Source organism: Brienomyrus brachyistius, chromosome 11, assembly GCF_023856365.1.
Source record: "Brienomyrus brachyistius isolate T26 chromosome 11, BBRACH_0.4, whole genome shotgun sequence".
Lineage (NCBI taxonomy): Eukaryota > Metazoa > Chordata > Actinopteri > Osteoglossiformes > Mormyridae > Brienomyrus > Brienomyrus brachyistius.
The window spans coordinates 115123-141516 of NC_064543.1; the positions used below are offsets into that span (position 1 = coordinate 115123).

General features: G+C 39.3%; 1 protein-coding gene across 3 annotated transcripts in view; it reads left to right on the forward strand.

The window, feature by feature from the left end:
• LOC125704318 (leucine-rich repeat-containing protein 4C-like) overlaps positions 1-26194 on the forward strand; it is a 40598-nt gene extending 14404 nt beyond the window's left edge. For all 3 annotated transcript variants that reach the window (XM_048969784.1, XM_048969783.1, XM_048969785.1), the window contains exon 3: positions 24100-26194. In XM_048969784.1, the coding sequence (XP_048825741.1) occupies positions 24165-26069 (1905 nt within the window). In that variant the 5' untranslated portion in view covers positions 24100-24164 and the 3' untranslated portion in view covers positions 26070-26194. The remainder of the gene's footprint in view (positions 1-24099) is intronic.
• The last annotated feature ends 200 nt before the right edge of the window (positions 26195-26394 follow it).

The following is a 26394-nucleotide window of genomic DNA, read 5'->3' on the forward strand; positions in this document are numbered from 1 at the left end:
AATTGAACAATTGAGGTATAACATTAATACAGATGGTGTAGCAGAGGTTTGTCAGAACCCCATTATTTTCTTTCAATGAACATGTGAATTATATTATTTCTTTACAACACTGAGTAACAGTACAGGAGCTGAAAATAATTCATCCCTGTCCTACAGTGCGAGTTGTTATAAATATATCTGATCACCTTACTCAATGGCATTAGGATATGTTTGTGATCTTCAAACCACATTTGGATAACATGGACTAGGATATGTTTGTGATCTTCAAACCACATTTGGATAACATGGACTAGGATATGTTTGTGATCTTTAAACCACATTTGGATAACATGGACTAGGATATGTTTGTGATCTTCAAATCACATTTGGATAACATGGACTAGGATATGTTTGTGATCTTTAAACCACATTTGGATAACATGGACCCTTTTATTTCTTTGTATTCTCACTGTGGAGGACATTGTTGCTGATGTGCATAGCAGAATGCAAAATAGAATGCAGATGACTTCTTAGGATGATAACATGTATCACTTTGCATGAACTCTGCTACCTTCTAATGGAATGAGTGGACCCTGGCCAGTGTGAGAAAATGTACTGTAGACCATTATGAATTTGTAAGCCATGGCAACCTTTTACAGACCCAGATACTCAAAGCTGCTTGAGCTGATACTATTGATTTTTATTAAAAACATGAGGAAAACACAAACAAGCATGTGCCGTGCCTGTAGAATGAAGCCCTCATTGCTAATGCTCCTCCTAGTTCTAGATCCACTAGCAGGGAGTTTCCTGTGTTTTGAGAAGGCTGTGTCCAACGTTCCAGCTATGTCCAACTATGTTGATTCTTACGGTCCACTCTGAACATCATCCACAATTTGATTTCATGTATTCGCTTCCTCTTTTCTGTCACTTCGAAGTCCTTACATTGTAGTTCTTGTAGTAGTACTTAGACTCAGCCTTGCTTTTGGTGACTTAGCAATATTCTGAATATTTATCACTGAAATGTCTGCCAAATGCTTACTGGCAAGTGTGTAATATTCAAACCCTCTTCAAGCTACACAAGCTAAAAACAGCAGACTTGACATTTGTCCTGTCACATATTGTATGCATTATGACATAATATCCTTACCGAGAAGGTACTCTGATACATTGATGCAACACTGTGAATCTGTTCTAATGCGATTAATATACTGTATTAGTACCCATGTCCAATGTTATGCAGAATCGCCTTTGTACAGTATATCTGCAATTTTCAGTCGGAGAGAAAAGCACTGCAAAGTACAACACAATATGGTCTTAGTGAATAACAATACCTGCACACAAAAACAGCTATTGATAGTGATGTCTGATACATCAATAAATCGTTATTTTGAATCGGTTCTTTTCAGTGAATTGGTCAAAGTGGGTTTCAACATCCATGCATGGCACAAATTAGTGTCTTAGATCTGAAATCTAAAATAATTTAGCAAATAATCATATACAAGCACAGCAACATTTTTAAATTCACTTACATTTGTTTTTTTGTAGACTTTCTGTAGTCATGTTATGAATGCCCGGCCGCACACCATAATCCATTGCATTTGTGCTGTGTGTCTGCCCGGCCGCATGGTGCCCCTCCGCACACCGTAATCCATTGCATTTGTGCTGTGTGTCTGCCCGGCCGCATGGTGCCCCTCCGCACACCGTAATCCATTGCATTTGTGCTGTGTGTCTGCCCGGCCGCATGGTGCCCCTCCGCACACCGTAATCCATTGCATTTGTGCTGTGTGTCTGCCCGGCCGCATGGTGCCCCTCCGCACACCGTAATCCATTGCATTTGTGCTGTGTGTCTGCCCGGCCGCATGGTGCCCCTCCGCACACCGTAATCCATTGCATTTGTGCTGTGTGTCTGCCCGGCCGCATGGTGCCCCTCCGCACACCGTAATCCATTGCATTTGTGCTGTGTGTCTGCCCGGCCGCATGGTGCCCCTCCGCACACCGTAATCCATTGCATTTGTGCTGTGTGTCTGCCCGGCCGCATGGTGCCCCTCCGCACACCGTAATCCATTGCATTTGTGCTGTGTGTCTGCCCGGCCGCATGGTGCCCCTCCGCACACCGTAATCCATTGCATTTGTGCTGTGTGTCTGCCCGGCCGCATGGTGCCCCTCCGCACACCGTAATCCATTGCATTTGTGCTGTGTGTCTGCCCGGCCGCATGGTGCCCCTCCGCACACCGTAATCCATTGCATTTGTGCTGTGTGTCTGCCCGGCCGCATGGTGCCCCTCCGCACACCGTAATCCATTGCATTTGTGCTGTGTGTCTGCCCGGCCGCATGGTGCCCCTCCGCACACCGTAATCCATTGCATTTGTGCTGTGTGTCTGCCCGGCCGCATGGTGCCCCTCCGCACACCGTAATCCATTGCATTTGTGCTGTGTGTCTGCCCGGCCGCATGGTGCCCGGCCGGACACCGTAATCCATTGCATTTGTGCTGTGTGTCTGCCCGGCCGCATGGTGCCCCTCCGCACACCGTAATCCATTGCATTTGTGCTGTGTGTCTGCCCGGCCGCATGGTGCCCCTCCGCACACCGTAATCCATTGCATTTGTGCTGTGTGTCTGCCCGGCCGCATGGTGCCCCTCCGCACACCGTAATCCATTGCATTTGTGCTCACTGCTCCTGTCTCATGGAAATCAACATACAATGTTGGCCATTTCAAGTCCAGACGGTACAAATCCAGACCAAGATTTTATTTCTACCAACCAGTTGAGCATAAAGAATCACAGTCACAGAGAAGTCACCTGGTTGGTAGAAACAAAATCTTGGTCTGGATTTGTAGTTTCATAGTGATTTATTTTCTTTTGTTGAAAATCCATTTTCATTTCAGTTTTAGTTTATGGTAATAACAGTGATCCCAACAAGCCCAACGTGCATGAGCACACATTGGCAGCGTCAATCAACGTAGAATAAGCCCAGATTATATCCTAAATGTTTTCTCAAACATGGAAGGTAATAGGCAGACAACTTTATAGCTTTAAAAATGAGTATACTTAGCAGCTACAAGGACAGAAGATATTAAAAAGCTCTCCGTACTAATGGTAAATTAATAAACATGAATAGACAACATGGTGGTTTCGTCTAATCTGGCGGTCCATCATCCTGAATAGCGCCTGTGTGTTTCCTCTTCAGGTGCTTGTCCATAGAGCTAGTGCCACTGTGGGATGCCACCAAAACTTTGCACCGTGTAAAACCACCTTTTTGTTCAGTGATAATTTGAACTACTCTCAAAATTACATAGTGATAATAAATGAGAACAATTGATGAATTGAAGCATTTTAGAAACCATAAAGATAATTTAATTAAAATAAGTTTTAAAATGATGTGTCAGTTTAAAATATTGATATTGACACATTTTTAGTGTCAATGTCATGACTAATTGTGGCATAAATTACATTATTAACCACAGGTATCACTGTTTTAATATTTACTGAATTTTGTTTGGTGTAACTTACACAGTTTTTGAGTCATATTCCCTTAACCCTGTTTTCTCCATTGGATATGTGTATTTTAGTCTGTGGTTTTAGTGAAAGCGAGATTTTTCAGGAACACATTGGTCGCACTCTAGCAGGAATTACTGTATCTGTTTTGCCTAACATATCATTCCTGTTATTATATAGTATGGAATAACGAAACAGGTACTGGTATAATCGAAGGGAATGAAAGGCACTGATGTGCCAGATCATATTTACATCCATTTAATGTATTGAGATTTTTTTTTCTTTTACATAAAGGAGATTAAATTAGAGAACATTTTATGAACTAATTGACCATAGTTTCTCCTGAATGGGTCTTTTCAGCATTCTTCCCTGATCATTCTCAGACTAATAAAGATAATTTGGTATTGGGGATGGAGCGGCAATACTTTCACAAATGAGAAGTGGTAGATCTCATTCTCTCCACACTGCTAGTGCTTGCGGCTGCATAGGCTGCTATTTCTGGAAGATCCTAGACTTTTTTTTGCCTAATGCTGATTTATGTTCCATGATGTCATGCTGTGTTTATTGAGTTTGTTGTGTCTTTTTAATGCACAGCTTGAATGCGGTGTTGACTGTGTAAAACTGGACGCTGGGGAACATCAGAGCGGCTCTCGTCTCCGCTAGTGTACCAAGTTTGTGGTACACAAATAAACACAAATAAAAAATTAAGGTATGGGCCATCAATATAAAAATTTTTAAAAATTTACTTTAAAAATATAAGAAAAATATTTCTTTGCTTACCTCAAAATATTAATGTATGAGTAGTAGAATTAAATTTAGCTAGTAATCTTGTAAATGCTATAAATTTATTCCATACAAGATGTAGCAGTGACCTGTTTGTCTAATAATAAACCAGTCTCAGTAAAAAGGTGTGGGGCGGGTTTACGTAACACACCGATCTTGGCAAACATTTTGGAGCACATTTAGCATTTTAAAGAAACAGATTTTAGAGGAAAAATATGCATGAAATTATGATCTAATTCAACTGACTAATTTTAGGGTTTTCTCTAGAAGTTTAGAATGAGAATAAATAGACTCAAGACCTGCCAAGTATTAGTATAAGGATTTGTGGGTGAAAAGAAAGGTGAATGAGGTAAAGATCATGCAGTTTATTAGATGACCTCTGTGAATTTGGAAGTAACCCACCCAAATTAGAGCTTTACAGTCTGAATCAAAAGGAAACGGAATTAAACTCTTTCAGTTGTGAATTTGGATAAAGATCAGAGGTGAATATGCATTTGTGCAACTGGCATCTGAGTGATCAGGGTTAGATTTCCTTGCCTTCTGCTTATGAAAGGAATTTGAAAAATGAGATATACAGTGTCTGCAAAGGGCATCACTCCTAATGGGAAGAGCAACTCTGTCTCAAAGAAAGCAGAACGGAAGAAGGATAGTGAGGAGATATTAATGGCGGAAGAGCGAGAAGATGCAGATGTTTCCTCTGACAGCTGATAACTGCCAAGGCACGTTATAAACAGCTCCATCTTCTGATGAAAAATAATTACCATACTCATATAATCTGTTGTCTTTATGTCCAAGCTGCTGAAGAAGACGTTCTTTTAGCTCCTCTGTCACACCAGCATGCACATGCAGATGACAAGCTGAGCAAGTACGTAGGGCTTCTTTCCTTTTGGATTTTTTTAAGGGTTTGAATGTGTTAACTTGACAGGTTTTACAGATTGCATTGGACGGTCAGCATTCACGGGATTTTTAGCTGCCATGCATTCTCTATTAGCAGTTCTGACCAGACATAATGGGAATTTGGATACTGAAAATAGAATTTTATTAAGGAACTGACATTACATTTTCAAAATTAAAAATTCAGCATTCATAATTAGTTGCAGTGACTTACATATTTACAATGATATTTTAGTGTATTAATTAAAAATATGCGCCTTAACATAATTAAGTATCTAGATTTACACATTCATTAGGGCACCTGCAACCACAACAAGATTAGCTGGAAGCGCTATGCAGCTGCTGCTGGCAGATGGCCAGGTTCATAACCAAGTCTAGCTTTGCATTTCTGCATTGTGATCTCTTACAGCAACACGCAGCAGTTACAAGTGCAGGACTGGATTTCAGCAATAGGTCATTAGTCATTCTGACAAGAGATCTACCACTTTGGGGAAGCTGCCCTGTCACACAGAAGCTCCTTCATAAGGGTATGAATGACAGCAAAATGTCCAAATATGGATGTAACCCAACACATAAGCAGTCATGTGTTACTGTGATCAGATAAAATCCCATTGAATCTGGCCTGAATTGCATCTGTAAATATGCCATTGGCTGCTTACCAGAATTACATCTTATATTGACTATGAGCATACAGTATGGATGTACTGGAAACTTTATTATATATCTTTATAAATTGAGGGGAGTAGTGATCTGAATTTGTCTCGTTTTCATGTCCGCCGTAAGAGGCAAGCATGTGAATTAGCAGTTTTCGGTTTAAAGGAGATGGTCTTTCTCTGGCTGACACCTTCATGTGCTGCTTCGGTGCTCAGTGTAAACAACGACCAAGTTCTTAAAAAAAATAAACTGTCTTTTCATACGTAAACTCACTTCTAAGAAGTGGATGTAGCCTCTCTGTACACCGCTGTTGTGCTCGCCTGTTATTTTTGTACCTGCAGGCTTTTCGTTAGCTGTAACGAGTCTGGCCAGTCTCCTTTGACCTCTCTCATTAACACAGGTGTTTCGGTCCACAGAAGTGCCCCTGACTTCATGTTTTTATTTTATTTATTGCACTATTCCCTGTAAACGCTAAATCCCAGGAGGGTGGCTGTATTTGAGTTGCTGGAACCACCACATTTGGCACCAACAGTCAAACCACATTCAGAACTGCATATATCATGCATTTCAGCCATTGTAATGCTTTGCCAGACAGTACCTCTGGACCATGTCTGTATGCCGTATGTTTTCAGCTTCAGTCACATAATTCACTGTTTGGAGGAGCAGAGTTTGTGTTACATGCAAGCGTTTGTAATAAACTTACTGATTAATGTATGCTTAGTCATTCGTTATGTCATTTCTTGAGCTTTTCACTACAATTTCATTCAAAAGCCAAAGTCATTATTATCCTTGTTGTTGTTACTGCTGCTATTTAGTCCATCTTTTCAAAAATAAGGATGAAGGAAATAAAATGGACGTGACAGAGCTACTTTAAATGCTGCTTCTTAAGCCTGGTTTTAGGCAGAAGGAGCAGAAGGGCCACAGCTCTAATGCACAGAGGACGGGGTTTCCAGTGTGTGGGAAGAAAGTGCAGCTATGAAATCTGTGTAAGGGCCTTGGCCAGGATGTAAAGAGCAAGGAATCAGCCTCTGAAAGTGTATAATATGGGCGCGGAAGAATAGCATAGCATTTTCATTTAATGTCTTACAAAAGAAACTATCTCAGTTGTAACCCAGAAAATAGGAAGCCAATGTAGATGTTGAAGATGCTACCAAGTGGAGGTACTGCGAGGATATGCTTTAGCATTTTAGTGATTATAATTAGTAAACAAGAGCATTCACACATCCGAAGTCATTGAAGGTCACTGGACTGGGTTCTGCATTTGCATTGTTCCTGGCAGTGCTGTTTCTTTATTTATTGTTTTTTTGTGACTTCTAACACTATGAACTACATAAATCACATTTTCCACATATCTTTCCTGGTTTTAGAAGTGAAGATCTTATCTGACAGCTTGAGTCACTGCTTCTCAATTCCCAGATTGTCGCACTGTGTGCATTTAGTTAATTGCACAGCGTGAGTTTGTGATGCACTGTACATGAAATCTCTGTAAATTAGTCATTGTGTTATAATTTCTACTCGCCACAGTTAGGCATTGCACATGTTGTTCACCAGTGGGATCTATGACAAGCTACAGGCCAATGCCTGTATATGAACCCCCCTCCCCATTAAAGTACAGCCTCCCTTGCATCACAATGTGCGCAAAATAAGTTCTTACAAATGCTAAATTGTTGCAGTTCTCTATATAACAACTGTTAAGTTTAATAATTGTTTTCATTTACCTAAGATGTACACTACATGGACAAAAGTATTGAGACACACCTCTTGATCAATGAATTCAGGTGTTTCATTCAGACCCTTTGCCTTACATGTATAAAATCAAGCACCTAACCATGTGAAGAGTTCAATAAATTTAAGCGTGGTGTTGTCATAGGATGCCAGCTTTGCAATAAGTCAGTTTGTGAAATTTCTTCCGTGCAAGATATTCCACGGTCAACTGTAAGTAAGTTTGTATTGCAAAGTGGAAGTGCTTAGGAATAACAGAAACTCAGCCACAAAGTGACAGACCACATGAAATAACAGAGTGGGGTCACCGAGTGCTGAGGAGCACAGTGTGGAGAAGTCACCAATATTCTGTCGATTCAATAACTGCAGAGTTCCAAACCTCCTCTGGCATTAACTCCAGCACAAATACTATGCACCGGGAGCTTCATGGAATAGGCTTCCATGGCCAAGTGGCTGCATGCGAGCCTCACATCACCAAGCGCAATGCCAAGCGTTGGATGAAATGGTGTAAAGCACACCACCACTGGACTCTGGAGCAGTGGAAATGTGTTCTGTGGAGTGACAAATAATGATTCTTTGTCTGTAAGTCTGCTGGATGAGTCTGGGTTTGCCAGATGACAGGAGAACGTTACCTGACTGACTGCACTGTGCCAACTGTAATGTTTGGTGGAGGAGGAATAATGGTATCAGGGTGTTTTTCAGGGGCTGGGCTGGGCCCCTTAGTTCTAAAGAATGGAACTCTTAATACTTCAGCCTACCAAGACATTTCTGGCAATTCTGTGCTTCCAGCTTTGTGTGAACAGTTTGGGGAAGGCCCTTTTCTGTTCCAGCATGGCTGTGCCCCAGTGCATAAAGCAAGGTCCATAAATACATAGTTGGGTGAGTTTGCTGTGGAAAAACCTGACTGGTCCACACAGAGCTCACTAAAATGAAGTTTACAAGACAGGCCTTCATGGCAAACGTATGTGCTTGGCCTCACCAATGCACTCTTGGATGAATAGTAAAAAAATCTCGCAGACACACTCTAAAATATGGTGGAAAGCCTCCCCAGAAATGCCTATGGATTTAGAATAGGACATCATAAAAGTTCCTGTAGCTGTAGTGGTCAGGCGTCCCAATACTTTTGTCCAGAGAGTGTATTTCCGGTGCCTTTTTAGTTTCATGCCAGCGCATTGCTCATGTTCACATCATGCACGTCGGCAAAATAGCAAATGATTTTGTGCCTTTTGCAATAAAGTAGGAAAAAAAGGAACAGAGTAAAAAGGGGTCAAGCACAGTGGTGAAAGTAAACTCAGATCCAATATGCTGTGTGTTCTGAATATGGCAGGGAGCTGAGCCTGTGCTGTCCTGCTAAAGGTACAGACTGATCTCTGTTTACACCTAAACAGAAACATAACACACTTGAGTTATGTTTTCTGTTACATGGTGTTTTTATGATATTTTGCAACATGAGAACCACAAATTGTGCTTGGAAGAAAGGATGTTGTCGTCATTCATGAAAATTTATATCAGTGCAAACATTCAGTCCACTTTGCATGAGGTACACACCATTTGAAACGATGTTAATGCAAAATGCATCAATATCTGTCATCATCATAAATAACTGTATTTTAACCTTGGGAAAGCAGAAAAGGTTTTAGAATGTATGAAAACTTTCAAACCAAAAACTAATAATTTTATGGAGGTCAAACAAGTGAATAGCATTCAATGTATTTTTTTTAAACACGGTGCATAGACATGTTACTGATTTTTTAAATCTTATGAGACAAATGTATAATTGAGAAATATGCTCCCACATATTTCTTCTTTGTCTTATTATTATTATTATTATTATTATTATTATTATTATTATTCGTAGTACTAGACTTTTTTTTCTTCATCCCAAGACTTTGGCACGTGTCTCTTCCTACAGTTTTTCACCTAGAAACTCAAATGCTCTACCTTTCACTGAGAAATGTGCTTGTATTTTTCATTTTGATATTCCACATGCATCCCTCTTTTTCATCCCTCTTTCCATCAATTGTTTACCATAGACTTGTGTGGAGAAATTTTTCAAACTGATCCTATTCAGCCAATCTTCAACATAAAGTCTCCAAACTTACTAAAGACATCCAGTGTGCAACACACATCTCTAGCCACCTTTCTTCTCTTTAACCCTCCTTCACCCCTTCTTTTCTGTCCCTTTATTTTCCTATGTCCAACAATCAGACATTTTCTTCTGGAAATGCCCTTTCTAGATTTACTGGATACTGTCTATAAAAGCTTGTTTAACCTCCTATAAAAGAACTTGTTTTAATGATTTTTGATTTGTCCATCCATATTCACATCGTCTATCTGTTTATCATGGTCAGTGTTTTGGGCACGGTGGGGGGAGCTGGAGTGCATCCTGATATTCCCCAAGGCACACTGGGACAGAATGCCAGTTTGACCCAGTGAAATACTATGGGAAATTTAGTGACACAAATTACTGAGGTGACAGCACTTTCCACTGAGACAACATCAAATGCAAATTTGATTTGTCATTAGTTTTGCATGTTTATGAGGTGACATCCAAGTAGATTTACTTGATGTAAAAAAAAAACTTGTATTTATATACTAAACCACCTTGGTCAAATACACAGCATAGTACGTATGTGTGTGTGTTGCTTTTTTGCCTTGCATTGCTGGAGTTTGGATGTCCCTAACCTCGTTAGATAACAGTATAACAAAACTGACTCACATTTAGTTATATAAAGGTTCCTTCAAATGGAAAGGAAGTTGGAATGGAGCACTGAAAGTGGCAGAACGTCACCACAAACCATCTGGTTCTGTGCATTGCAGGCCTGCACATCATCAGGGCAAAGTGATGAGTCTCTGTCATGAATCTCAGGCTGGGCTTCATGGACTGTATGAGTGACCACTGAGGGCTACATGAGCTATCTTAAAAGAAGGAAAAATGTTGGCTTTTTACAGGATTTGATATGGGACATAATGATAAGGCGTAAACAGCACCTCATACTGAGAACAAAGAAGCACAGCCCTGCAGTAATTCTGTCCATTAAGCTGCAATTTTGGCTTCATGGCACATGTTTTAGCAAAAGGGCCTTTCAGTTCTCTTCACAAACTAATATGAGCTGCTGTTTCCAAGCACAGAGCTGAAAAAATGAATGAAATTTGGGAGTCTTTCATTTTTAAGGCAACATCATTGTGTTTTAAACTGGCTAAATCAACAATATATGTACTTGACTGTACTTGTGAGAATGCTGACTTGGAATGGTTAACACCCATGTATAGCATTTGTACAGAGTTTAAATAAATATGAATATTTGAAATGCAAACTTTATTTGTGAAAAAAAGCACAAGGAATAATCATACCAGGAGTAATTATTCATTTAGACTGGACATTTAAATAATGTGTCTTTTATTAAATACTATGATAAGAATTACAGCTGGGGTAATCAGCTTGGCATACATAGGAACAACAAGTACAGAAATACACATTTGTCTCAATCCGTTAATTCTTTGTCCACGTGATCTTGCGTGATTGCTCTTGGAAGGCAAGTTTGCAAGACTGATCTTGCCAAGACCACATGTACAGTCTTTGCATTCTTGCTATTGAGATTTACCCACTGTTTTGCAATCATTTATATGTAGCCAGAAAATCAAATATAAATAAATATGTATATAAATGTATAAATACAGTACATTCAGAAAGTATTTAGACCCATTTTCAAATTTTATTTAAATTTATATTTTTCCTGCATCAATCTGCATTCAATGCAGTATAATAACAGAGTGAAACAAGATTTTAAAAGATTTTTCAAAATTATTAAAAATAAAAACTGAAACATCACATTGATATAAGTATTCAGACCCATTACTCAGTATTTAGTTGAGCCACCTTCTGCAATGATTACAGCCACGAGTCTTGTGTTTGACGATATAACCATTGTAGACCTGGATTTGGGGACTTTCTACCATTATTCTCTGCAGATATTTTCATCCTTCATTAAGCTACTCCTGCATTGTCTTTGCTTTGTGCTTAGGGTCATTGTCCTCTTGGAAAGTAAACCTTCATCATAGTCGGAGCTCCAGAGCGCTTTTGAGTAGGTTTTCATTAAGGATATCTTAGCTTATCTTAGCATAGCTTTCCCTTGACCCCGACTTGTCTGCAGGCCCTGCCTCTGACACCCCCGCAGTATGATGCTTCATCATTGGGATGGAATTATGTAGGTGATGAGTGGAGTCTGAATTCCTTCAGACATGATGCTGAGAACTGAACCTAAACAGTTCAATCCTGAGCCCCTTTCAGACATGCACTACCACCTTGAAATTTTCTAGACATCACTCAGAGGGTAAATCAGTCGTACTGGACATTAAAAGTCCGGGTCATTTCCATTTTACCCCCATCTGCGTATGCAGCAGGGGGAATTCTAGAAAATTCATTGGGATGGGGGGAGGGGAGGTGTTGGTAACATTTCTATTATATGAGAGGCACAAAAATGGCAGAATGCAAACATCTGATGGCAAGAAAGAAAGTTCATTTACACAAAGAAGACCCCAACGAACATGATTCGTTGGAGAGAGAATGACATTTGGAAACCTCTGTCAGTGGTGCTCTAAACAGAACACGTTGATTTCCACAGGATACTTTGTGCATCATGTGTTGCCTCCTGTATGCTACCCAAGTGACACCCCTCATTTAAACCAACTGGGGTATTTCTAGTAGGTGTGAACGCATCTCACGTGGACAATCTCCAGTTGTGAGCCCCATTTGAGGGTCCTTTAGGTGGGTTTTTGCAAACTCCAAGTGGATCCTTTAGTGAGCCTTTTACTGAGCGCAGATTGATGGAATGTTGTGGTATTGGTTGTCCTTCTCCCATCTTCACACAGGATCTCTGAAGCTCAGCCAACATGTTCTCAGTCACCTCTCTTACCAATACTCTGCTCCCCTGACTGCTGAGTTTCACATGGTGGTCAGCTCTAGAAATTGTCTTGGTTGTTCCAAGCTTTTTCTATCCATCCACCCTCCTATCCATCCTTCGGTTTTCTGTAACTGCTTATCCTAATCACGGTGTATCCTAATCCTAATCAAGACAGTCTTGTCTCTGAGCTCTACAGGCAATTCCTTTGACCTCATGGCTTGGTTATGACTATGATATACATTCTCACCCATGGGGCCATTATACAGACAGTTGTGTGCCTTTCCAAATCATATCCAGTTAACTGAATAAACTATAGGTGGACTACAAAAAAGGCATAGAATCATCTCAAGGATGATCAATAGAAATATGATTCACCTGAAGTAAATTTCAGGCTTCAGCAAAGGGTCTGAATACTTATGTCAGTGTGACATTTCAATTTTTTATTTATAATAAATTTGCAACAAAAAAAAAAAATCAAAATCTAAAATTCTCCTTTTGCTTTGTCATTGTGTTATTGAGTGTGATTGATGAGGGAAAATGAATTTAAATGTTTTTATCATAAGGCTGCAACATAAAAATAAGAAGATGTGAAGGAGATTGAATACTTTCTGAATGCACCGTTTAGCTATATGAATATAAGTATATCTTGCCAAAAGTAGTGGCAGTAGTTAAGTGTGGTGGTAATAAATAACATCCCTCCTCTCTGCCCTTATGCTTATGGTACCTGATGAGAATTCCCAGATTCAGCCTCTTCACAGTCATAAATGTTATGTTTCAGTTTAACCAGTGTGCAAATGTCTGTACTTCACAGAAAATTCAGGAAACTACATGTGTTCTTACGTTTTTCGCTTAATAATTAGTCTCTGAATGACATAGGACATGACAGAATACACAAAAATATATGTTTTATAATTTTTATAAATATGTTTCACACTTTGTTTCTGATGTGCACAGACGATAATGCGGTTATAATAAACTATATAGGACATTTATCAGGATATTTTACAATACTGTCCTACCAAGTGTTGTCTGTGTTTTGAGAACAACACATAATTTGAGTTTATACTTCACGTGTTCATACTGTCCAGTTCAACATAAACTTAAGACACTGGGGACATTGCCTGAATATCTCTTTTCACTAGGATGCATCTGACATGCCCAACAATGGGAGCTACAGTATCTTTGAGTGATTTACAGTCATTTGATAAACCTTATGATAAACTTTGTGAAATATAGAGGGGGAGGAGATTCTAAGTTAGCTCACGTGCAAGATACGAGAAATATATCGTCCCACAGATATGAAGCACTAGTGCATAAGCAAGAGTGAGTGAATGTGTTTGTGTGTGTGTTTCTAAGCTGTGCCTAGAACTGATCTTGACACATTATTATTATTATTATTGATATTATTATTATTTTAAAGTATTACTCTGTTGGTCTATTAGCTATGGTGCATCAGTATTAGTTATGTGTGAAATCTCCATTTATGCTGGAATGTTCCACACTTTCATTTTTAGGAGCATCTGTACATTATAGACACGCATAACAAACAACAGCACTAAGCAATTCTAGTAAATAGAATTGAATTAATGAATTATTCTATTAAATTGACATGGAAATAGGTTTAGTTCTGGGTTTTGTTTTAAAGTGCAGCCATACTTTAAATAAAACATAATCTCATGCAAGAATCTACCCTCCACTTAAATCTTTTAGTGATCTTTTGACCGAGCTCTGAATGGATGGGTACCACTCATATCAGGCTCATAGGGATAATTAGACTGGACTTATATGTCATACCATTTTTTCAGGAATTGTTTAGACAATTAAAAAAACACGAACTTTACCTTAGCGCATACTGTAAAATCATATGTTGACAGCACTTTTGCTTGTTTCATTCCCAGAAACCCCCTTTATGAAGTAATATTGCTATTATTTATCTTTCGAATGTGTATTTTTAATTGTATTCTGTTATAGCATTATCCAAATATCATGGATTTAGATGTACAAGGAATATGCATGAGTTAATTAAAATGTAGCAGGGAAAAATACTGAATTAATCTGCTTTGTTTAATAACATTAAGGCTCAATTATAATGGATGCTTTGTGAATTCCAAATGTACTCTAATTGAAGGTGTCTGTATAAACATTTGTGCATTGTTAGTGAATCTGTTTCTCAGAATATATAAAAATACATAAAGTTAGGTACAGAGTTTACACAACCTTCACATTTCAGTGTAGTTTGCGCCATTTAAACCTGGTCACCAGTAGACAAGGATGCGATTCATTTTGGCTTTAGGCTGCTTCAATGTAAAAGATTTAAAAAAATGTAAATTTTTGAAGAAACTGAAACTGGATTGTGCAGTTTGAGAACTTGATCGTTCTAATTGATTAATTATATCATGTAATGCTTTACATGAACTGCACCTTTATAATGACTTTACAAAGATTCGTAGAATATTGCACCTTCATAATACATTCATAGAATATTCATAAGCAGCATCTAAGTACACCTTAACATCCTAACATACCTTAACAACTTTAATATACATTAATAACAGACATTATATGATAATAATGAACATTATATGATTGTAAAATAAAACTGTTAAGGTATGTTGGGATGCTAAGGTTCACTTGCTGTTAAGCTATACTGCTGCTTATGAATGTTCTATGAATGCAGTATAAATGCATCATGAAGGTGCAGTGAATGTTCTGTTAATGCATAATGAATGCATTATGAAGGTGCAGTTAAAGTAAAGCGTTACCTCATATTGTTATAATGCTTGCCCAGGTTTGTGCTTATTGAAGTACCACTGCATTCTATTTGACAAATAATACTCTGATGCAATTATTGCACCACAATTCAATCTCTTTTATTGTCACAACACATTGCTGGTATGTGAGTGAAATTCTTGTGTGCGAGTTTCACAAGCAGTAGTGAAGTCCATAAATATATATTTATGCACCTGCTTTTCGTGGCTCCTTTTGGTATTTGCATTTTTTTTATACAAAATAGATGCTAACTTTTTCCTGAACTTCAGATTTGCCATCTATTACAAGTGCTACACAAGCAACAGTGTTGTCTTCTCTGAGAGGGTTGGCATGGCAACCAAGGACAGGAAGTAATATAATGGCAGCTGGAAAATGGTTGCCAAAGAGACAAAGAGCAGAAACTTTCTGTGGCCTAGTAAAGGAGCCGTAGAGTCAGCTGGGGCGTCGGGGAAGGAGGGCAGGCTGCGTGTGCCCATGTTACATTTAACAGGCCTAAGTTAGTGTCCCTTCACTCACATTCATATGTATTTCATAAGCATAAGAAATAGCTCATTATAATGCATTTCCACAGGATTTATCAATAAATGGACTATAAAAAGGCAAGAATTTTTCTAATCTACATTTTGACTATAGCTATTTGTGAAATTCTGGGAACTACACTTTCATCTTTCCATTCATCCATCCAACCATCCATCTTCTGTCCTGGTCAGGATCATGGCTGAGCTGTTTATGATCTTAACAAAAACTTATGTTCAAACTAGTTATTAACTCATTTACCTAATTTTCCTACATATTTACTTAAAGTACTATACACTCTTGAAAGAGTATACTGCATTGCGAATATTACAGGATTGGTGTTAGCTGGATGAGCAAATACCAAATATGTGGTATTTGTTTCTTGTTCATCAGTATGACACAAACTCCTTCCAGAAGGTGCCCTGAATCCATTATACATGTGATTAAAAGTGATTAATTGTGTCTCTCTGTGGGCCTCATGCTTCTTTCTTACATGATTTACTAGCGTTTATTCTGCACTTTTTGTTTGTCTCAACATGGACTCTTAAAAAAACAATCTCAATATTCAAACCACCCAGGCACTGCCGGATACAGTGGAGTAAAGGTCAGGGTCCCAGACTGCGAACATTTTTGGAGACAATTAAATTATATCACTATGCGCATCAGTGAGATTTCTCATTTTTATTTTTTTTTACCATCATTGTGTATCACGTGAAACACCAGGAGGAAGTGAAGATTGACTTGTTGGACTGGGTACTAAGGACCGTTTCCAAATTAGAAACGATTCAAAATTTTTGAGAACAGGGAATTCGAGAAGACATTTGAATTATGGTTCCATTAATCGATTCCTACACACGCATTTTTAATTGTGTATGTAAGGGTTAATGCACAATAACTCCACTTACACATGGGTAGAACTACTTGAATTTGTTTTTCACTTTTACAAATTGAAAACACATGTAATAGTAGAACTACAGTCGAACCTCGTTACTACGTACCCCGGATACAACGTTTTCACCTTTTCAACGTACAAGTTTCTAATTCCCGTTTTTAGCCTATGTATTATTCCAATAGTAGCCATTGTTTACAGCGTACACCCTTACAGCGTAAACTTCGATACAACATCCAAATTTCTAGTGAAAATACGAAAACTAACCATTGTTACAACGTACAGCGCTCTCCCCGCCCACCACAACTTGTGTCGCTACATCTACCTGTATCTACCTGATCTTCGCCCGACAATGCACATTTGTCTATTGCGTTGCTTGGCGTTAAATGATTTGTCTTGACCAATCGTTACTGGACTGCGTAATAATGGCTTGTTAAGTGTTGTGTGCGTATTCTTTGTTTATTAAACCTTGTGAAATACCGGTCATGCCGGTAATTGTGAATTCAGAATAATAATGGAAGTAAAGGATTTTATTATTTAATTTGACCAATATTTCATTAATATTTTCAGGCCAAATGCCAATTTGGATGCGAATGTTTATTTAAAAAAATCCATTTTTACCAGCCGTTGTGTATTTTCGTTGCCGTTTATCGCCGGCCGATACTAAGTAATCTTGAGTAATTTAAGGAAAATTTCAAGGATCCAAATGAGCTTTGTTGAATTATTTAACAAGTAATAATGTGTTCGTTTGTTTTGTAGTCAATTTAAGGGTATGTTCTATTAAAGTTCTCATTTACATGGACATTTCATGAGTTTTTCAACCATCTTGCACCAAGTGGTTACAACGTTCTATGCTTATAACGTACATGTTTTTGATATCCCGTCTTGTACGTAGTAACTAGGTTCGACTGTACTATTTCGGCCTGGGTAGTATAATGGAACTGCGGCAAACCTCTGCATTTCTTTTCGACGAAACTGCTTCATGGGGGATTTCAAATTACTGGAATAGCTTTGCTTCTTTTCGAAATACCGTATGCCCGAGTGTAAAAATTTTATATTCCCTACTACTATAAATATTTTGTCACGATCCGTGCTGGTAAAGCGGTGAGCGTACTGGCAGGCAAGCAAGCAGGAAGCAGGCGACCATGAACTCAGGCAAGACATGGGCTGAAATAGACAGGATTGGGCGAAAATAAGTGGACACAGCTGGGTACGATCGGGGAAGCACACGTGGATAATCAGGGGGGCGTGGCACACACGAGCATGGACGAGCCGGGCATGGCATTTTGGTTATATATGACCCAAACCATCGTTTTTAATTTGAAGATACTTTGTTGCTAAGACGAAGATCAAGTCGTTAGTTTGGAAATTACCTACTGCTAAATCCAAAACCCAGTTCTTATGTACGACCTCGTCAGTCAAATATGTAATTTAATACGTTTTAAAATAAAAGCACGGCTGTGGAGGGAAAGAATACAATAAGGCAGCCACTGTTTCATTTATTCAGCTTTATGACACTGACACGAACTTTGGAGTTTACATTTAAAAACGCACCATTTAATTTACACTTAAAACAGTATCACCTTTTTGTGGCTCCAATCAAGTTCCACAGGCAAAACTCAGCGACTTTCTCCTGAGAGGGGGAACCTGTTCCACTAAATCGAATATACGATGCAAGGTCGTAACAGGAGGGTGACTCTTTCTATGCAAATATGCCCTTATTTATTGTTTCAGCTGTCAATTCGTCACTTGTATGACTAATCCAAAATTGTGGTTTTGTAAAACTGCTGATACAGTACCCACGTTTCCAGTAACCGCGGTTTCAGTTATCTGCTATTTACCGTGGTCCGAATTTTTTTTTTTTAGAATTCCAGAAACAGTTCATAAGTGTCAAACGTCACACCAAGCGAGGTACAGACCTGTGAGTACCCACTACAGGCTAAGATATTTTTTCTCATTACAGGTTACGTACAGCTACGATGGCATATTTTCCACTGTAAAGTCTCTCTGTTTTTTCTTTGTTCCTTCATCTTTTGAGGGTATAAAATCGATTTTTGTTGTCTTGTGATTAAGACTAAAATGTCAGAATTCCTTTTATTCAAGAGTACCCGTTTCATTACTGTATTTAATGGTGGTAATGTGTTACTGGGGAGACAGGGGGACTACTGTACAAGCACAGGCAATTTTACAGGGGTGTAGGGGGTGAAATTGCACCCCCTACCGATCAGATGACATTTTCAGTAACAAAAATTATATTATTAAGTTATATTTTAAAATGCAGCTTGTGATAACCATATAAATGCATTATATTATTTTATTGTAAATGTATTTACAATTGTTTTTCGATTTTTTTAAAACAAATTTTCTCTGGATTTTTTATGGATGAATGTATGGTTGGGGTCTCTTATTCTGCACCCCCTTGGGGAAAAACTCGCCCATGGATACAAGGAAGGTCTAGCCTCATCATATAATTAAATCTGAAATCACAGTAATTGGAGGTGTGATCTTCAGGATTCCTTATTATGAATCGAAATGTTTTTAGGCTTCCACAATTACATGCCAGTTTTTCAGCCCTTTATACTTGATTAGGCAAAGTACAAAAATGTTTGAAAGGCTGTTTTTGGGTTCTCTTTAAGAGCTTTTCATCTCAAATTTTTGAATTATTGGCTGATCATGATTATTAATTTAACTTAATTTTGTTTTATCTTCTCGAATAATTCTGTGCAGTCTGTACTAAATTTCTTGCTGATGACATAAATGCCACCAGGATTCCGTGCTTTGGAAGCAGTAATTCATATGTATTTTGTTAATCATGTTTTCTTGTTTTATTACATAGCTTGAGAAGCTCTGTCCACTTTCGTATTTAATCTAAAAATATCTTGCATGAAGTTGATGGAAGTACTGAAATAAGCCAATGATGCGCTATGCCTGCATACATGGGAAAGAGGAAGGGGTCTTATACAACATACTAAATTATGCTTTTGTTCACTGGATTCTTCCAGATTTTATAGCTAATAATACCAATATATTTTATTTTGTTGTCATGCAGGATAGTGAATAATATTTCTTAGCTTATGCATTTTATTATACCTAATAGACAAATAACAGCACAGTAAGTTTCCCCTGGATTACAGAGAATGGCATACTGTATATTCCCCCCGTCCAGCTTCAGGCCGTATGTTGTCTGGGATGTGCTCCAGGACACCCATAACCCTGACCAAGATAAACAGTTCTTCTTACAGTACAAAGCAATGAAATGCATGAGATTAAAACCGGCAAAAAAAGAAATAGATTCTATATACAGTACTGTGCAAAGGTCTTAGGCAGGCAAAGAAAATGATGTTTAGATTATCCTCGTGTTGGTGTAAAACTATGATTTCATGCCTGTCAAAGTGTGTCAGCTTAGCCATTTTAGAACCTCTGCTAAAATCATCCTAGTATTTGCAGCGACCGTCCAGTGCAGCCATGTATTTTTTGACTTGGCCACTAGCACACCTCATACAGCTAGTCAATCTGTCACTGACTTTTTAAACCAATATATTTAATTATTTAATTTAGTTGTTGGTGAAATTTAACAAAATCATAGAACGGCTGAGGTGCCCCTGAGGAGAAGTTTGGGAACTGAAGCGGTGTTCATCTAGCCATCCAACTAGATATCAGTAACTTTTTAGAAAACAGAAGAAATTATTACTTTTTTTACGTTTTTATTGTGTTGCTCTTAATTTGCACATGTTCTAATGTTAAATTTAGTTTTTTGTTCTAAGCCAAAGTACACTTGCTACCCAGATATACAGCTTTAAACATTTCTTTGGACTGCCTAGACTTTCGCACAGTACTCTATGTGTGTATATCGGGCCATTGGCCATGACCCCTTAATTCAAAGTGCCCCATAAGTGCTCTATGAGCCCAAACTTTCCTCAGTTGTATGATGCTTTGGAAATAGAATTTGCTTAACATTTCAATGTTACATATTATAGCTACCAGCTCTGCATAAAATAAGTGAGTAAAATCAATTGTCATGTTTTCTTTTTTCATGGGGGCAATGTGTTGTTTAGTGGGCTGAGCCATCTGAAGGTCTCCAGTTTGCGCCTGGCCTCAGCAGAACAGTTGCATCTGTGGGCCCTTGAGTGAGGCCCTTAACCCCCAGCTTCATTGGCGCTGCTGCAGGTGGCTGCCCTCTGCTGCCAAACTTGTTCTCACCTACATGTATGTCAAGGAGAACAAGATGGTGTATGTGAAAAGAGAATTTCCCCACAAGGGACCAATAATGTGTCGTTGTTATTCAAGAGTAAAAGGCTACAATATAAGAAAGTACATTAATCTTGAAAATACAGCTGATGTGGGTAAATAGTGATTTTTTGAGTACAGGATGGTGGTGAGTCTGGAGGCCATCTCCGCGAGGACAGGGCACATACAGAATGATGCCTAACAGCAAGTGGCCCATGCAGACGTAACAGACAGAGACAAAGGGAAGGCGACCAAAGCACCAACTCTGGCGGTGTGACAGCTACCCACCTGAGCAGTGATAGGCTTTAAACAATTAGTTAGAGGACTTTGTTACAGCACTCCAGGACATGGCTTCACACTGTCAGCACCCATCTGACTGCCAAGTCCTTTGTTTAGGTTACTACATGGCTGCTGAAGTTAGTGCAGTCAAGGATCACGATTTATGATCAAGATATATGCAAAATAAATCCACACAGAGGAAGTTAGCAGAGAAAGTAGAAATGTCAGAACGAGATTAAATCACAAAGAAACACAGCAAATGTGCTAGGAATGAAATGAATAATAGTCCCGCAGGCAGACATTTGGGGGGGGGGGGGGGGGGTGTAATGCAAAAACTGAATAGCTGGAAACATTTATGTGACATGGAACCCTGACGATTTTTGACTGTCTGCAATTTCAAAAGTTCATTCAAAATGTATATTTATGTCTTGGGCATCAAAGCTGATTAAAATATAAATATTTTATATTCAAATATTTGAAAAAGCAAACTTTGTGCAAGTGCTGTTGGAGTGCAGGCCCCTATAGAGCTGTTTCTGAGAAGGATGTGAACATTACAGACGGCAGTAATGTACGGTGAACACTTGTGACACTACATGAGGCTGCACTCCATAGTAAGTTCTCGCACACTGTGTTGTGTCTTTTCCCTTGTAACATGTCGCACGTTTGTAAATCGGTTTAAAAAATTAACGACTTAACCACAGTTTCCTGTGATTGATCACATCAAATATTAAAACTTATCACCATAAATTAGAACCCCCAATTAATGTACAATTCACACCAAGGGGGAGTAAATGGGTCATTCTCACAAACCCTACCTCTACATTAACTTAAAATGCAGTTTTGTGTATTCTTTAAAATTAGCTTGAAGGCCGACTCAAATTATACAACTTCATTGTCTAAACTATTAATTTTGCCTCTGTAATTGGTTTTGTTATATTACCATTTATGTCAGTAATAAACAAATGTACTTCATCAAATCCAGGGCAAGAGGTGAAGAGAAGAGGAAAAATAGCAAATCTAACAAAACAAAGATTATTGTGGGTTACATGCAATAAGATTGAAATATTTAAAAACATTTTATCTAATTTGTATTATTTGATTTTTATTTACCTACACCTATCAGCCATAACATTAAAACTACTGATAGGTGAAGTGAATAACATCGATTATCCCATTGCAATAGTACATTAGGCCAGGGAACAGTTAGGGAGGAAGGCAAGCTGGCGGAGGCAGTGTGATGTTCTGGGCAATGTTCTGCTGGGAGACCTTGGGTCCTAGTCTTCATGTGACTGCTACTCTGACACATACCACCTACCTAAACATTGCTGCAGACCAAGTAGATCCCTTCATGGCAGCGGTATTCCCCGATAGCAAAAGATACCTTTTTCAGCAGGATAATGCACCCAGCCACAGTGCAGAAGTTGCTTGGGAATGGATTGAGGAACATAAGAAAGAGTTCAAGGTGTTGACTCGGCCTCCAGATTCCCCTGATCTCAGTCCGATAGAGCATCAGTGTTATGTGCTGGACAAACAAGTCCAATCCATGGAGGCCCCACCTCACAACTTACAGGACTTAAAGGATCTGCTGCTGATGTCTTGGTGCCAGATACCAGACGACTCCTTCAGAGCTCTTGTGGAGTCCAGGCCTCAGGGGTCCCAGCTGCTTTGGCAGCATGAGGGGATCCGCACAATATTGGGGAGGTTGGTTTGATCTTTTGGCTGTATTTGGGAAAAATGGTATAAAAATAATCAAATCCAATTTTAATATACCTAAAACAGCACATTAATGTAAATTGCTCTACACAAAAAAAATTTATATTTTTTTCCCAAAAATTCTCAAGCTCATGAGAATGACCCATACTTTGATATTTTTAATGATTTCACTTAAACTTATGATGTACAGATTATTTATTTCCAATGAAAATACTACTTGCAAGCAAGTACAAGAATGATTTCAATACATTCAAAAATTGTAAATGAACTGATAGCTATAAGTAGCGCACTGCTATAAGTAAGAATGTTAAACTATTATTTCTTAAAATTGCATTCTCTGGCGCCTAGTGGTGTGTGCCCCATGTACGGTGCCAGCTGTAGCCATTGTGGTGCCCTAGATGAGCATCATTGCCACTGTCCCCCATCCGTTGCCTGTAGGATTGAGCAACTCTGCACATGTACATATAACTCAATAGGTGGATTAGAACACTATTTAATCCCAACTGTGTGAATGATCTAAAATCTAAAAAAAAAAGAAATGCACACAAACAACATGAACTCAGTTACTGTTCCTTTGAGGGGGATATTGGGAAAAGGGATAAAGAAAATCTGTTTCCATGTTGTGGGAATGCCAGTGAAGATCTCAATTGGAGTTTAATATCCAAGAGACACAGAGCATGCTCTGTGAGTTCTGTTTGTGTGAATGTGTTTGTACGCGCACACATCTGGCTGCATGACAAGTCTTATTTCTGGTGGATTATTATTAATTATTTCTAATTAATGAATCCTGGCCGACTGGAGATGCTACGCGTATGCGTGGTTGATGGAAGAGAACATCAGCTGTAGATTATGTGCTTATGCCTTTAAAACTTTCGCATCCTTTCTTCCAGTTTTCAATAAAAAAAAAATGCTATTTAAGCAGAAAGTAATACCCATTTTTAGCATTCAAGTCCCATTCACATGCATGCAAACTTCCAAAATCCAAATGCATTTAAAACAGCAGCACATTTTACTTTCTTACTGTTATAATTGTAATATATATATATTTTGGACCGATATCGATGACCTATTAAAACATTATTCATTAAAACATTATACATGATTTATAGTGGCATTTGTGAGATTGATTTTTAGTTTGTTGTGTGCACACATTTTCTTTGTTCAGATTACAAAGTGATTAATGTACGGAATAACTATATACATAACTATAAACTTCTTTGTGATCATTAAGTTCAATTTAGCTGAACAATTTAATTACATTTTTTGTCCTTTTTCAGGCTTCATGGATACTCCAATTCACAGATGGGGACCACAATCCTATAAACTATGAATATTAAACAAGATGACATCCTACGTACAGGAGCAGATGATGAGAGGTCCTAGGTGGAACACACCCCTGAACAGCCCCCTCTTTGTGCTGCTGGTGCTTGCCCTTCAGCTGCTGGTGGTGGCGGGTCTGGCACGAGCCCAGACCTGTCCGTCAGTCTGTTCCTGCAGCAACCAGTTCAGCAAGGTCATTTGCACCCGCCGTGGACTGAAGGACGTTCCTGATGGAATTTCAACCAACACACGTTACCTGAACCTCCAGGAGAACCTCATCCAAGTCATCAGGGTGGACAGCTTTAATCACCTGCTGCACCTCGAGATCCTGCAGCTGAGCAAGAATCACATCCGTAGTATTGAGATTGGCGCTTTCAATGGATTGGCCAACCTCAACACACTGGAACTGTTTGACAACCGCTTAACTACCATTCCCAATGGGGCCTTTGAATACCTCTCCAAGTTGAAGGAGCTCTGGCTGAGAAATAATCCCATTGAGAGCATCCCCTCCTATGCCTTCAACCGGGTGCCTTCCCTGAGGAGATTAGACCTGGGTGAGTTGAAGCGTTTATCTTATATCTCTGAGAGGGCCTTTGAGGGCTTAAGCAACCTACGTTACTTGAACCTGGGCATGTGCAACCTGAAAGAGATCCCCAACCTTCTCCCCTTAGTGAGACTAGATGAGCTGGAGATGTCTGGTAATCAGCTCTCTGTCATTCAGCCTAGCTCTTTCAAAGGGCTGGTCCACCTGCAAAAACTGTGGATGATGCATGCCCAGATTCATACCATTGAGAGAAACTCCTTCGATGATCTGCAATCACTGGTAGAGCTAAATCTGGCCCATAACAACCTCACTTTCCTGCCCTATGACCTTTTTACCCCCCTGCACCATCTGGAGAGGGTGCATTTGCACCACAACCCCTGGAACTGTAACTGTGATATCCTGTGGCTGAGCTGGTGGTTGAAAGAGATGGTGCCAGCTAATACCAGCTGTTGTGCCCGCTGCAGCTCACCCTCCAGCCACAAGGGTCGTTACATTGGGGAGCTGGACCCAAACTATTTTCATTGTTATGCCCCCGTTATTGTGGAGCCTCCTACAGATGTAAATGTGACAGAAGGCATGGCCGCAGAGCTGAGATGCCGTACAAGCTCTTTGACTTCCATCAGCTGGATTACTCCAGATGGCTCCATCATAACACACGGAGCGTACAAAATACGCATCGCAGTGCTTAATGATGGAACACTAAACTTTACCAATGTCACAGTGCAGGACACAGGTACCTACACCTGCATGGTGAGCAATTCAGCAGGCAACACTACGGCGTCAGCTGTGCTTAACGTGTCTTCACTAGAGAACAGCGGTTTTAGCTACTTCACAACGGTTACCGTAGAGACTACTGAGCTGTCTGACAATGAAGAGAGGACTCCTGGGCGGCACAACCGGAGGCCCACCCCTTTCTCTAGTGGATGGAAGACCTCCACTGTACAGACACCCTTCTCCACCAAAAGCACGGAAAACGGCTATTCCGTTACTGACACAGATGTCATTCGTGGCTCTGTGAATGGGCTGGATGAGGTGATGAAGACGACCAAGATCATCATTGGTTGTTTTGTGGCCATCACTCTGATGGCTGCTGGTATGCTTGTCATCTTTTATAAAATGCGTAAACAGCACCACCAGCAGAGCCACCAATCTCCCACTCGGACCATTGAGATCATCAACGTAGATGAGGACCTGACAGGGGGACCAGCTTTGGAGACGCAGCTGTCGCTACCTCCTCTGGAGCATGAGCACCTCAACCACTACAATTCATATAAGACTATGTACAACCATGCCTCTGCTCTCAAATCCTTGCACAGTTCTGGGCATGAACCTTTGCTAATCCGAACCACCTCAAAAGACAATGTACAAGAGACCCAAATTTGATTCTTTTCATGAAAGGAAACTTAAAATGGACATGCATAACTAGTAAGCTTGGAGTGAAGCAGTATGTGATGACAATAATTGCTTCAAGAACTGTGGTATATCTCCATTTCAAAAGTCTTTAAAAAAGAAAGGGTATTTATTATATAAAAAAACATTATAGTTAAATCAAGAAAATGATTTAACTAAATGCAAAATCTTTTTCAGCATTTATGTGTTTTTTTTTTTCACTGTGAGAAAGGACGGTTTAAGGATCAAATGCTTGCAAGCTCTGATTATTACACATCACCGTGGTTCCTCTAACTTCAAACAGACATAGCAAAACATG